Source organism: Ahaetulla prasina, chromosome 12, assembly GCF_028640845.1.
Source record: "Ahaetulla prasina isolate Xishuangbanna chromosome 12, ASM2864084v1, whole genome shotgun sequence".
Taxonomy (NCBI): Eukaryota; Metazoa; Chordata; class Lepidosauria; order Squamata; family Colubridae; genus Ahaetulla; species Ahaetulla prasina.
In genome coordinates, this window is record NC_080550.1 from 5675463 (window position 1) to 5690331 (window position 14869).

The 14869-nt window shown below is 43.3% G+C and overlaps 1 protein-coding gene across 5 annotated transcripts in view; it reads left to right on the forward strand.

The window, feature by feature from the left end:
- Positions 1-14869, forward strand: part of RPGRIP1L (RPGRIP1 like) — a 70695-nt gene that overhangs the window by 31097 nt on the left and 24729 nt on the right. For all 5 annotated transcript variants that reach the window (XM_058154996.1, XM_058154995.1, XM_058154997.1 and 2 more), the window contains 7 exons: positions 86-222; positions 2555-2918; positions 3663-3856; positions 5022-5105; positions 5574-5654; positions 8898-9057; positions 12329-12417. In XM_058154996.1, coding sequence (XP_058010979.1) covers positions 86-222; positions 2555-2918; positions 3663-3856; positions 5022-5105; positions 5574-5654; positions 8898-9057; positions 12329-12417 — 1109 coding nt within the window. The remainder of the gene's footprint in view (positions 1-85; positions 223-2554; positions 2919-3662; positions 3857-5021; positions 5106-5573; positions 5655-8897; positions 9058-12328; positions 12418-14869) is intronic.

The following is a 14869-nucleotide window of genomic DNA, read 5'->3' on the forward strand; positions in this document are numbered from 1 at the left end:
CTTCTCAATGATTGCAAATAACGTTGATGATCTTTGAGCCTGAAATTTTTCACCTTGCAAACTTTGCATGAACTTTGACTTGTAGGCATTGGCAGAGAAATCCAGAATTATGGCACCGTGGAATATTGGGTCAGGTTAAGAGTTCCCATGGACCAAGCCATGAGGCTGTACAAGGAACGGGCAAAAGCCCTTGGCTATATCGCAGCAAATCTAAAGGAACAGGCAAGTTTCAAGTTGTTGTTGTTGTTTTTTCAATTGTATTATTGTGGTTGTCTCAAATACAGTTGTCTTCCTGTACCTATTGATGCCGGAAACACCAAAACATGTTGCTTTGTTTCGATTTCACAATTCACTGTTTTTTCAGGTCCTGTTCTACCATGGTGGCAATCCTTACGTGTGGGTCCTCCTTCCAGCTGCGCAAAGAATGACTGTAGTTAGTTAGTTTACTTTATTGTCATCGCACCTCTTATAGTGAAATTAAACGCCATCTTCAGTGTACATTATACATAAAACAAAAGCACACATCCTTCACATTCTATACAATTGAATTGAAAAACCCTGATATTGCATTAATGTTGCACTATACAATAGAATTCAATACAGTTACTGCCCTGGGATAGAAGCTGTTTTTCAGCCTATTTGTCCTTGTTTTTAATTGTCCTGTACCATCTGCCGGATGGTAATAGTTCAAAAAGAAAAAAAGAAAAAAAAGGTGCTCAGGATGAGACGGATCTTTAAGGATGTTTTGAACTTAAGAAAGGCAGCGGGAGCTACAAAGCTCTTCCAAAGCGTGGAGAGAGCAACCAGTGATCCTCTGGGCAGTGACGTTGACCCTCTGGAATGCTATTGTTTCTGCCACTGTGCAATTGGCAAACCGTACACAGGTGCAGTAAGTACTCTCTATGTACTCTCTATGGTGCAGTACTCTCTATGGTGCAGCGGTAGGAGGTCACCAGCAGTTTTCCATTCAGTTGTTGTTTCCTGAGCAATCTCAGGTAATATAATCTCTGCTGGTAGTAGATGTTCTTCTACATCAGTAGATGTTCTTACTGATGATTTTATCCATGTGACTAAAGATTCACATTCTTCTGAATTGTAGCAGGTTTTTTTTTTATAGAATAGAATAGAATAGAATTTTTTATTGGCCAAGTGTGATTGGACACACAAGGAATTTGTCTTGGTGCATATGCTCTCAGTGTACATAAAAGAAAAGATACATTCATCAAGGTACAACATTTACAACACAATTGATGGTCAGTATATCAATATAAATCATAAGGATTGCCAGCAACAAGTTACAGTCATACAGTCATATAAAGAAATGTTCCTTAACTTTTAGCAGATGGTCTCATGAGTAGAAATCCGTAGTGAGTCACAGAGAACAATTAGAAATAAAGAAACAATTAGAGGGCATTTCACCGAGGCAGCCTTCGTCGGCGCCATCTTGGCAGAACTGGGTTTATCCACTTCTTCCCAGTTGTCCTCTTTACTTCCAGCTTTCCCTTGTTGATAATTTTATTATTAAATACGAAGAAGCATAGATCATAATTTTTCAAGCACCCATCTGGAAGTGATCTAGAAAAAAACTATGAAAAAAACTAAAGATCTCACTTAATAACTGTCTTGTTTAACAACATAAATATTGGACTCAGTTGTAGGTTCTAAGCTGAGAAATACCTGCATATAATTTCCTGGCCTTCTTTTGTCCACAAAGCAAATTAGTGACGTAGTTTGGTTGAGAGAACAGGATTAAGTCGGGATCACCCTACAAACTATAAAGCTGACTAAGAATTTTTAAGGTACTGTAGTGGCCAAAATTGTGGAAACCTTTTGGGAAAAGTGTATTTTTGAGGTTTGATGGATAATAACACCACATTTTAGGGGGATTTTCAAGATAATCCTATTTCACTGCTGGAATGTCCTGGGAACAGCCCAGACCTTCATCCAATTGAAAATTTATGGAGCCGACTAAAGAAACTTGTTAGTCAGAAGCAACCCAGCAATAAAACCTAGTTAATAGAAGCAGTCCTTCAATCTTGGTTTCCCATTAGAAACCAAGATTGGGTTTTAGCTGCAGAACTAAAAGACTTGGTTCACTCCATGGGAAGACATTTTAAGTCCGTAATTCATGGTAAAGGTTACCCAACAAAGTATTAACTGACATGGTGATCATTTTTGTACATCTCGTTTTTTCTACGTGTTTCACTTTTCTTCTTTATACTGTATCCTTTACTATAGCAAATCCTTCATAAAAATTATTGCATTACATTCTTGATTAAATTATCTTTCCATTGATATATAATTTTATGGTACTACTAAAAAAAAAGTGTTATTAGCTAGTTTTAGAAAATACACTTTTCCCAAAAGGTTTCCACAATTTTGGCCACTACTGTATATGCCCTATTTTTTGCACTGGGGTGGTTTTATGATTATTACAAGCTATGTCAGAGATTGGATGCTAATTTATCCTACTGGTAGATGTTCCCCTTTGTAGTATAAAAACAAAAACAAAAAAACATTGATTTTTTCCCTCCCTTCCTTCTTGTTAAAACAGCCAACATTCAGTCCCCTCCAAGGCAGCCCTTCAATTGATGGGAATTTAAATGAGCTCCACATTACCGTAAAAAGTTGTAACGATTTGCCGGGCGGAAAGACCAATCTCCAGCCGAGTCCTTACGTGGTCTACAAATTCTTTGACTTCGCCGATCATGATACCGCCATCATTCCCAGCAGCAACCACCCTCGGTTTGAGGATCACGCGGGCTTCCCAGTGCCAATGAATGCGGATCTCGACCGTTATCTGAAATCCGAATTTTTGAATATCTACGTCTTTGATGACGGGGAAACAGAAGATGGGGTTTACGTCGGAAAAGCAAACGTTCCTTTAATTTCATTGGCCCATGGTAAATCCGTTTCAGGTAAAGATCCTGACCCTTTGCTCAACCAACTCATAAGCAGTGCAGTTTGCTCTTGAACTTGTCCTAATAAAGGAGAATATTTATAGCTCAGCATTGAAATGAAGGGTCCTTGGTGCTCTCTGAGCTTGGTTGTTTTCTTGCCGACGTTTCATTACCCAACTAGGTAACATCATCAGTGCTAGTCTAACGATGTTACCTAGTTGGGTAATGAAACGTTGGCAAGGAAACAACCAAGCTCAGACACAACACCAAGAACCTCTCATAAGCTTGTCCTGTTTTAAAGTTGTTCATGTTTTATGGCGCAAAAAGTCTTTCCAAGATGTCAGAAATACTTTTTAAAATAAATCTGGGTGATATTCTGATGAAACTGATCATCTACCATGCTACTTCATCTCCTAGCAGGTATTACACAAATTTATAGATTGGATTCGTACATAACACTGTGCCAGGATTTTTTTTTTAACTAAAAATGGCAAATATCCATTACAATAATCCATATGTTTATCTTATTAACACCTGCTGAATCAAAATTTAGCAAAACTAGCCCATGATTGAGCTGTAGGTGAACCTAGATTAGCATAAGATTAGCATGGCATTCTGCTCGATTGCAGAGTATCAAAATGAGCAAAGGCTCATTTTGATTGATTCCAAGCATAATCGTGGAATCTGTTTTACCAGCTTCTGAAACCCAAATATTAGGACGATGAATGCAATGCCCTCACGTTTGCCTTTGATTTTTTTCAGGGACCTTTGAATTAACCGATTCTGAAGGGTGTCCCGCTGGGACAGTGAACATTGAACTGAAATGGAAGCTGACTTACCTTCAGCCGGCCAGTTCCATTGTAGCTCCAAACCTCACAGATTACATCCAGAATGAGAAACCAGTGAAGGGTCAAGGAGAAGGTCCACCTCTACCTCCATCTTTCTCATCAGTGATGGTATTCAGCCTTTCCTCATAGTCCAGAGCTGTCCTAACAAGCTGCCCTTTCCATATAAATGTGACCGATGGGTCTTCTAGATCAGTGGTTCTCTACCTTTTCTTCACCCCCTTGGAGTACCTTTTGTGGCCACAGATCATGGCCAAGGATCACCAAGACTTAACTCAAGATTTAATGGAGTTGTTAGTTGCAAAGTTGTGTCCGACTCATCACGACCCCCATGGACAACTGCCCTTCAGGACTTCCTGCCCTCTACCATCCTCTGGAATCCATTTAAGCTCATGCCACCTGCTTCAGTGACTCCATCCAGCCACCTCGGTCTCTGTTGTCCCCTTCTTCTTTTGCCCTCAGTCTTTCCCAGCATTAGGCTCTTCTCCAGGGAGTCCTTCCTTCTCATTAGGTGGCCAAAGTATTTGAGTTTCCTCTTCAGGATCTGACCTTCTAAACAGCAGTCAGGGTTGATCTCCTCTAGGACTGACCAGTTAGATCGCCTTGCAAGTCCAAGGGACTCGCAGGAGTCTTCTCCATCACCATAGTTCAAAGGCCTCGATTCTTTGGCATTTAGCCTTCCTTATGGTCCAACTTTCACAGCCAGACATTGCAAATGGGAAAACCATCGCCTTGACTATACGCACTTCCGTTGGCAAGGTGATGTCTCTACTTTTTAGAATGCTGTCTATATTTGCCATGGTTTTCCTCCCCAGGAGCAAACGTCTTTTAATTTCTGGCTGCAGTCCTCATCTGCAGTGATCTTGGAGCCCAGGAAAATAAAGTCTGTCACTCCCTCCACTTTAATGGAGATTTAATAGAGATGGGATACGCCATGTCATCGCATCTCCAGGGGTCCACAGACCACAGACTGAGAACCACTGTTCTAGACCACGCAATGCACAGAGAGGACCTAATTAGGAAATGGTCGTCTAGATTGCACGAAACTTCCTTGTCCCTCATTCACTTATCCCTTACTTTCTCTTTTAAATCAGCAGTGGCCACCTTAGGGGCTACAGGTAAGTATCCCGTTATCTCCCTGATGGCAGCATTCCCAAATTTTGAGATAAACGTCGGTTTCTTTTCTAAGCTGTAAGATGCTTCAGGGAAATCAAGTTCTTAACTGGATTCTGGAGATTGTACTTTGATGCAAGATATTTTCGCTTTTCATTTTTAGAGGCCGCAGCCTAAGCCAAGACAGCGCTCAGCTGCAGTGGACAAGAAAGTTTCTTTTGTAGATATAGACCCATTGCCAAATTCAGTGAGTATAAAGGTTTCCATTGCCTGTTTTTGTTTTGAGATAGCTTCTCCTGGCTGTGTAAATTTACAACGCAGCCATTGTCTTCATACAATTTATTTTACCTCAGTAGGGAGTTTTCTTTTGGTTTATCGTTGTTAAGGAACCAGAAGTTGATGAGAGGGGAGGTCTGGAACAAACCACCCCATGGAATCTCAATTTCATTCCAGCTCTCTGCCAAGCAATATTGTTTTAAAAAATAATTTACAATTATTAATTTACAATACATTTTATCCCCTTAGAAATTTAGTCTTTAGTCTGCCAGAAGTTCTGGGTACATTATTCTATCACCATCACCTTTATTATGGACCCAGGAGCCAGAGAGGTTGCAAGCCAAAGGATTTTTCTTTCTTTAATTAGTACCTTTCAAAACCGTTCAGGCCATTTTACAAATGTCTAAATAACTCTCCCTGTGCTTTAATTCTAACATAGAGTCCCATTCCTGAAAAAGAAGGTAAAACGATTTTGCAAAACGCCAAAGATGAAAAGCCTGCACTTTTAAATCGTCCACCGGTACGAAGCAGTTCCATTTAATCAAGTTTTGTTTTGAAACAAAAGTAAATTGTATTTCTGTTAGATATGTTGGATCAAAAGCATCAGCTGATGGTACAGGTGACTGATTCAGTAATTGGTTTTTTTTTTTTTTTTTTGAAAAAAATTGGTTTTGATTATGGCCAGACTTGCCTGCTGCTGATGAGATTGTAAGAAACTCTTCGTTTTCTTCCGGTATACAAAAATAATTTTTTTGTCTCTTGCGTCATGTAGTGTTTTCGTTCTTTTACTTTAACTTTTACTTAATTCTAAAAATGATCGATTTCAGCCTGGCTAACTAAATGGGAACAGACGTGGTTATTTGTGGATGAGGGACTGTCAGTAATATTGGGAATCAGAGAAGAAAATCTTAGAAGAAAACAAGAGGGAAAACATTTGTTGTTGTTTCAAGAAGATTATGTCAGAAAGTTAGTAAGAGTTCAACTCGGCTAGAGGAAGAATTATCATTTTGAAAAATGGCTTCTGCCCCAGTCTTCTCTGAATCTTAAAACCATCATGGTGACTCTGAGATTCTAAATCAGCGTTTCCCAATCTTGACAATTGTAAGATAGGTGGACTTCAACATATGGCTGGTTGGGGGAATTCTGGGAGTTGAAGTCCACCTATCTTAAAATTGCTAAAGTTTGGGGAATACTTTTCTAAGCGCTTTGGGTAAATCTCAGCAAATTGACCAAAATAAGGCAAGGCTGTAATCTGGTGGGTGTGAAATGATTTCATCCATTTTGCTAGAATATTGACACCCCCCCCCAAAAAAAAGTTAAAGAGATTTGACGGCTTCTATTTATTACTGTGTTTTCCCCGAAAATAAGACCCTGTCTTATATTTTTTTGAACCCTGAAATAAGCGCTTGGCCTTATTGCCATGCACTCAAAAGCCCAATTGGGCTTATTATCAGGGATGTATTTATTTTGGGGAAAACAGGGTACTAAATCATTCTCCCCAAAAAACTATTTAACCAATAGTTCCACCATGGTTAATTCAACAGGAAAAGGAGTAAATTACACATTACAAATTGAACGTTTGAGGAAATGGTTTTATAAAGCACAACAAGACATGTTATGCAGTGGTGGGTTTTAAATTTTTTTACTACCGGTTCTGTGGGTGTGGCTTGATGGGGCGTGGCATTGCTTGGTGGGCGTGGCTTGATGGGTGTGGCAGGGGAAGGATACTTTTTTTTTTTTTATTTTTTATTTGCATTTATATCCTGCTCTTTTCCGAAGACTCTGGGCGGCTTATACTATGTTAGCAATAGTCTTCATTCTATTTGTATATTTATATACAAAGTCAACTTATTGCCCCCAACAATCTGGGTCCTCATTTTACCTACCTTATAAAGGATGGAAGGCTGAGTCAACCTTGGGCCTGGTGGGCCTCGAACCTGCAGTAATTGCAAGCAGCTGTGTTAATAACAGACTGTCTTAACAGCCTGAGCCACCAGAGGCCCTACTGTAAAATCTCCATTCCCACCCCACTCCAGGGGAAGGTTACTGCAAAATTCCTATTCCCTCCCGATCAACTGGGACTCGGGAAGCAGAGAATAGATGGGGCCAGTCAGAATTTTTACTACTGGTTCTCTGAACTACTCAAAATTTCCACTACCGGTTCTCCAGAACTGGTCAGAACCTGCTGAAACCCATCTCTGATGCTTATGTCATATACTGAGGTGGGGAACGATGAACCTTTTATGACTTGTGGACTTCAACGCTCAAGGATTCTGGGAGTTGAAGTCCACAAGTCATAAAGAGGCCATAGCTCCCCACCTCTGTCATAAATGATAGAATGAAGAGCAGAGCTCTAAGATAGATTTACCCAGCTGGGTTTATTGAATATGGTATATTCAGCAAAGGATCCCTAATAACAAAAGTACAGGATTAGAAACTCTCACGCTTTTTCTAGCTACTGCGATGTGGAAAATGATACTTTATAGGGCTGTATTTTCAGGATGCTCCAATGGACGGATAAGATGTTTGTAACTTCTGTAAAATGAATTTCAAATCAAGGCCGTTGATTTTAAATGGATACCTTTAAGAATGTAATTACCCTTGCCTTGATTTCAAAATTCATTTTATAGAACTGTGATGGTGAACATATGTCACGCGTGTCAGAGGTGGCACGCAGAGCCCTCCCTGTGGGCACGCACGCTGTCGCCAGCTGCTCTTAGTTTCTGGCAGGCACATGCGCGCCAACCGGCTGGTCTTCGTGGGGACCAGAGCACCAGAAAATGGCCAAAAAAGGACCAAAAAACGGTACATTTTTTGGTCCAGAAAATGTCCTGAAAAGACTGGAAAATGGCCTGAAAACGGCCCCAAAACCACCTAAAAAACAGGCATGTGCGCACCGGCCAGCTGGTCTTTGGGTTTCCGGCACTCCGGCGTGTGCATATGCACACACATGCACACACGTTCCAGTTTGGGCACTTGGTGCCTAAAAGGTTCACCAACATAGAAGGTACGAACATCTTATTTGTCAATTGGAGGATTCTGAAAATACAACCCCATAAAGCAACATTTTTCCACTGCCAATTAACACCGGTCCTTTTTCTTTCGTCAAACTGGCTCTAAATTCTAATCGTATCAAAATCTCGGTTCCATTGATGAATATATCTATCTATCTATCTATCAGGGTGAAATCTAAAAATTTTCCCTACCGGTTCTGTGGGCGTGGCTTAATTGCTGGGTGTGGCTTGGTGGTCAGGTGACTGAATGGGCATGGTCAATAATAATAAATAATAAAAATAATAAAGTATACAAAACTTGGGAGGCACCGGTCTACCTTCTTTAAAAATAGAGGCCCCGGTCTACCAAGTGCCTTTTACTGAGAGGCCCCGGTCTACCAAGTGCCTTTTTTTTTTTGGCAGGCACTAGTCTACCTTCTTTAAAAATAGAGGCACCGGTCTACTAGCTGCCTGAAGCGCTGATCAGCTGTAGTGCGGCCCTTTCAAGTGCCGCGGCAGTCATTTAAGGTCATTTGCAACTATATCACCACCCAGCGCTTCAGGAACAGAGAAGAGGAACAGTGAGGCTTGGGTGGTGAGGGGGGGGGCAGGGATTTTTGCTACCGGTTCTCCGAACTAACTGCCCCCATCGCTACCGGATTGGGCAATCCGGTCCGAACAGGGAGCATTTCACCCCTGATATATATATATATCTCTGTGTGTGTTTGTGTCTGTGTGTGTGTATTCATTCTTGTGATTCTATGAAAAAGGCTCTCCGAGAAACGGATGCTGACAGCGGACCGAGCAAACCTGCAACACAGATTCAACAAGAACCTGAGGACCTTTCCCAGCTCTCTGATGGTCAATTTGCCGACCAGAGTTCAGGGACTTCAGAAGACGAAACGGAAATCGAGGAAGCGGACACAGAAGGTAGAGAGCTAGCAGAACAATTCCGCACCTGTGGATTGTTTCTCTGTCGACCTGAAATTGCCCCTTTTTTTTTCTGTACCTTGGTGCACAGGCTTGGCTCTACACTGTGTACAGGTAGATCCTCGATTTACGACCATAATTGAGCCCAACGTTTCTGTTGCGAAGCGTGACAGTGACTTTGGCCCCATTTTGTGACCTTTCTTGCCGCAGCCGTTAAGTGAACCACTGCGGTTGTTAAGTTAGCCACACAGTTGTTACTTGTCAAGTCAAGCTGGCTTCCCCTGTTGACTTGGCTTGTCAGACCGTGACCATGGGGATGCTGCAACGGTCGTAAGTGTGAAAAACGGTCATAAGGCACTTTTTTCAGTGCCGCTGTAACCTCGAACGGTCACGGAACAAATTGTAAGTCGAAGACTACCTGTATAAGTATCTTAGATAACTGTCTATGAAGATTCTCAGTCATCTAAGTCAGGGGTCTCCAACCTTGGCAACTTTAAGATTTGTGGACTTCAACTCCCAGAATTCCTCAGCCAGCTTTGCTGGCTGAGGTATTCTGGGAGTTGAAGTCCACAAGTCTTAAAGTTGCCAAGGTTGGAGACCCCTGATCTAAGTCATGATTGTGATCCCAAGGTGCCTTTTCAAGAGGCAACTGAACTGAAGAACTAAAGACGCTCCTTGGATGAGAAGCAAAACGTCTTCAAGGAAGAACAAAGAAAGTCCAGTTGCCTCATGAAAAAGCACCTTTGTGACTATTTGAAATAACCAACTGACCCAGCTCCCCAAACACGACAAACCCACTGAAGTGAACTCAAAGATTCCTTTATTAGGAGCGCCAGCAGCCCCGGCAAAAAGTTTACCTCTCACTGCAAGCTAACAAGTCCATCAAAGCTGGAAGATGAATAGTTGTCTGCCACACCTATTCATCTCCGTCCCCTGCCTTTTATCCCCAGAGCTAGGGTGGGGCCTTGCTAGTAGTGGTGGCTCTTCCGACCCAAGGACCGGCCCATGGATTTCCACTGCTCTCCTCTCCTCTGCCTTCTGTGCATCCGTGTGTCAGACACTGGACTCAGCTGTTCCTCCTCTTCCTCTTCAGCCACCTCCAGACCTGGGGGCTGTTGACTCTCCATCTAAGGGCTGATGGACGGCCCAGGCTCTGCCTCTGTCTCTCTCTCTCTGCCAGCTCCATTCCTTCTTCCCTTTCGGCGCTCTCAGGTTGCCTTGATGCTGACCCTCACTCCCATGCCGCCGCCTCCTCCTCCTCTGATTCAGCTGCTGGAGGGGCCAGCGGCTGAAAGGCCACAACACAAACACTCTCTTTAGACACCGAATGTGAATTGACCAGCACAGGTATAGCTCCCGCCACTGCTTTGATAAAGTCATTTCATAGTTTCTTCTGGCACTTGTCAAGAGAGCGAGCTCAAAAGAAATCCAATAAGTTATACTTCAATGAATGAGCCCCATTCTCCTGTATTCTCCACTTCACCAGAATTGGCTGCCTTGCTAACATTTTATCCCAAAAGCTCTTTTTCCTTCCTTCAAACGCGAGAGAAATGACGACTCTTCGGGGAGTCATTTTTTATAATGCAACCGCTGTGAAAGGGAAGACAGCCCAGCATTGCCAACCATTTTCACCGCTTTGGCGGGCTGGTTTTGGTCCATAAATTACTCCAGTGTTCCTCTAGGAGAAGACACGGGAATAGCAAAACGTTCCTTTGGATGACTATCCATTAAGCTTATTTACGTCATTCTAATTGCCTCTCCTTGGAGTGTCAACCCATCATTAATTCCTCTGGCAGTGAAGCCATCCATCATTATTACGACTGCAAATCAGACCCAAAGCTACAATACAACCAATTCCCAGCAGACGGGGCATGTATGTGAAAACAGGCTTCTGACAAGCCAGGGAAGAATCTTTTGGACCAAGGCCCTGCCAAAGTCACCATGGGAAAGGCAGCCGTCGAAGATTACAAGCCAACCTCACCGTGGGAACCGGTGGGCTGTTCCATCCAGCTTGTGGAAGGTCCCATGGTTTCTGACTCCTCTCTGGATGCCCCTAGAACCGTCCACGTAGGTTGGTGGTCCGTACTGAATCTCAAGAGAAGTAGATGGGTGGTTTGGGTTTGTTTATTTATTTATCGTATTTTTCGGAGTATAAGACGCACTCCCCACCTCAACAAAAGAGGGTGAAAATTTGGGTGTGTCTTATACACCGAATGTAGCCAAAAACACAATCAGCCTGGAACAGCTGATTGGGGGTATTCCGGAGGCTGATCCACCTGCCAATCAGCTGCTCGTGCTGAATTGGGCTGCAATAATGTGCTGACCTGGCTGTTCATTATTTGCTGCAAGGACGTGTCAGAGTTTGCAGCAGCAAGCAAAACACAAGCAGAGGAGAGGAGTTTCGGTTTCAATTTTAGTTTCAGAGATCAGCACAGTATGCAGCTTTAGAACACTTGACCTAAGCCACGCCCAGGCTTCCTTGCTGTCTTCTTCCTTGTTGCTCACACAGCAAATACTGTTTTAGTTACCCAACAGTCTCACACCGACAGGACGCTAGCCAGATGAATACCGATGGATGCTGGTAGGTAGAGGCAGATTTTTTTTTTCCTATTTTCCTCTCCCCAAAACTAAGGTGTGTCTTATACTCTGAAAAATATGGTATTTTATTGGGAATGAACTGGTAATCTTGAGTATATCAAACAACAGAGTTAGAAGGGACCATGGAGGTCTTCTGGTCCAATCCCTCAGCTTGAGCAGGAGACCTTATAACATCCCAGACCAATGACTATCCAGCTCCTTCTTGAAAACTTCCAAGTGATGGAGTGCTCACAACTTCCAGAGGCGTTCTACTGATCCTTGCTGTCAGGAAATTTCTCCTCCATTCTAGGTTAGATCTCTCTTTGATAAGCTTCCATCCGTTACTTTTTGTCTTGCCCTCAGGTGCTTTGGAGAACAGGTTGACCCTCCCTTCTCTGTCTCAGCCCTTCAAATGCTGGAGAACTGCTATCATGTCTCCCCCTAGTAGATCAAAGCATCTCCAAACATCAGACGTAGATCAAGAAGCAGTCAGGTGACGCCGAGACAATTTAACACCCTTTGGATGGACCAAGGATGTATGTTTTGTTTGCCTGGAAAAGCCGTGGTCCATTGTTGCTTGGGACCGTAACATGTTTCCCTTTCCTCTTCTATTGTTCGTACTTTTCTTTTATAATCTCAGCTCTGCTTATCTTGGCTAACCTTTTCCGGTTTTTTGTTTTTTTTCCCGCTACAGAGCAAGAAGACCAACAGGCCGCCGGCGAATCGGTCACAGACAGTGACGACTGTGTGGTTCCAAGTTCATCGTCCTCAACTCTTAATCAGGTTAGTCCAAAGCCGCCAAGAAAAGAAGTCCTTCTTCTCAAAAGTTCTCAAAGCATTCTTAGAGCCATGTCTTTCCTAATGTGGTTTTGGTTGGAGAAGTCTCTGTTGACTTGCCTTCGTCTTCTGAATCCTTCTTTGAAACCCCAACTTGGTTGGTTGTTGAGGATTTTTGAGGTTGGTGTTTGGAGACTCGGATCCGGGGGTCACATAAACCCATCAGTCTAAACCAGGGGTGGGCTTCAAAATTTTTAGCAAGGGGTTCTCTGCCCGATTGCTGGGTGGGTGTGGCCATGGTGGGTGTGGCCTAGTTGGCCTCCTGCACCACAGTGAGAGGGGGGCGTTTTTGCCCTCCCTGGGCTCCAGAGGCTTTCCTGGGCCTCTGTGGCTCAGACTGCTAAGACAGTCTGTTATTAACACAGCTGCTTGCAATTACTGCAAGTTCAAGTCCCACCAGGTCCAAGGTTGACTCAGCCTTCCATCCTTTATAAGGTAGGTAAAATGAGGACCCAGATTGTTGGGGGCAATAAGTTGACTTTGTATATAATATACAAATGGATGAAGACTATTGCTTGACATAGTGTAAGCCGCCCTGAGTCTTCGGAGAAGGGCGGGATATAAATGCAAATAAAAAAAAAACAGCCTCTCCAGGCTCTGGAGGCCCTCTGGCACGTTTCTGGCCTTCCCAAACTTCCAGTAAGCCCATTTTTCACCCTCCCCGAGCCTCAGCACGTGCCCTGCATCCAAAACGGGCCACGTAGGAACTCCTGGGAGGAGCGAGTCGGGGTAGGAGGGGCCAGCCAGGAGTGGGATTTGGGGGTTCTCCGAACTGCACTGAGATGTGCGTGCATGTACAGCAGAGCTGAACTGGGGTGACAGCGTACCATCAGAGAGGGCGCTACATACCACCTCTGGCACACATGCCATAGGTTCGCCATGAATGTGCTATTATGATTAACGGCATCTTAGGTGCCAACCAATTCTTTTATAAGCCGTAACAATAGGAGCCAAATAGGAAAATTACTCATTGTTTGTGATGTCTGTAGAAACACAACCAGGGCTACAGATTTTCGGGACTTTCTTTCACTCTGTTATAACCAGAGTGATTTAAGAAGACTTAAACCACCTTGCAGGATCAAAGAGATTCTCATGCGAGAAGATCTTTCTGCCTTTTCCCATTCATCAACTGATCAAGGAGAGATTCAACCTGGAAATAAGGAGAATTTTTCTGACTGTGAGAGCAATCCACCCATGGAACAGAAGTTGCCTTTGGAAGCTGTGGGAGCTTCATCACTGGAGGCTTTCAAGAAAAGACTAGACTGCCATCTGTCAGAAATGGTGTAGGGTCTCCTCCTTGGGAGGGGGGTTGGACTAGATGACCTACAAGGTCCCTTCCAACTCTGTTATTCTGTTACCATTCGGTTATTCAGAAGTTGTGGGAGCTTCATCACTGGAAGCTTTCAAGAAGCGACTGGACTGCCATCTGTTAGAAACGGTGTAGGGTCTCCTGCTTAGGCGGGGGGTTGGACTAGATGACCTACACGGTCCCTTCCAACTCTGTTAATCTGTTCATTCTGTTAATCTTTTTTGCAAGGGAAGGTTGGGACACTGCCGGGAAGAGAAAAGGGAAAAACAAAACTCCGATGAGGCCTCCATAACTACAGGGAGTCCTTGACTTAACGACCACAATTGAGCCCAACTTTTGTATTGCCCAATGAGAAATTTGTGAAGTGCCACATCGGTTAACTGAACCGCTTCGGTCGTTAAATGAGTAACACAGCTGTTGAGTGAATGTGGCTTCCCTGTTGATGTGGCTGGGCTGAAGGTCGCAAAAGTGGAATCACGTGATCCCAGGAGACTCCAGCCGTCTGAATTTGGATCACAGGACCATGGAGATGCTGCGACCGTCATTAAGTGTGGAAAATGGTCCTCAGACACTTTTTTCCCCAGTACCGTTGTAACTTCGAGCAGTCTCTGAATGAATAGTTGTAAGTTGAGGACGGCCTGCATTTGACCTGCTTCAGTGTTGGAGCAAACCAGTGTAGACAGATGTTAAATTAATGGCTTCCTCTCTTTTTTTTTTTGCAACCAAGGAGGATAAGATACAGCTAGGAAGAAAAAAAATACCTGGATATTTTAAGCACCTGGTGGAAGAAAGACTGCCGTACAGGAAGGTAAAATCCCCTTAACTCAGGCGGGACTTGCCTCAGATTAGCGAGAATAATCCAGCCCAAGTTAACCACTTATAAATCCCATTGATTTTAGTGTGTCAATATGAAAAAGGGGCTTCGTAGCTGCGTTTGAAATCAATCAAGATTTAAGTCTTCTTAACTCAGGCTCAACGGAGCGAGAAGCTGAATTAAGAGAACTGTACAACAAGGCAAGGAAGGGCTTCTGTCTTAATAACTCCAATGCAACAGTGCTTTTTACAAACAGGAATTCTAATGTTCAGGTT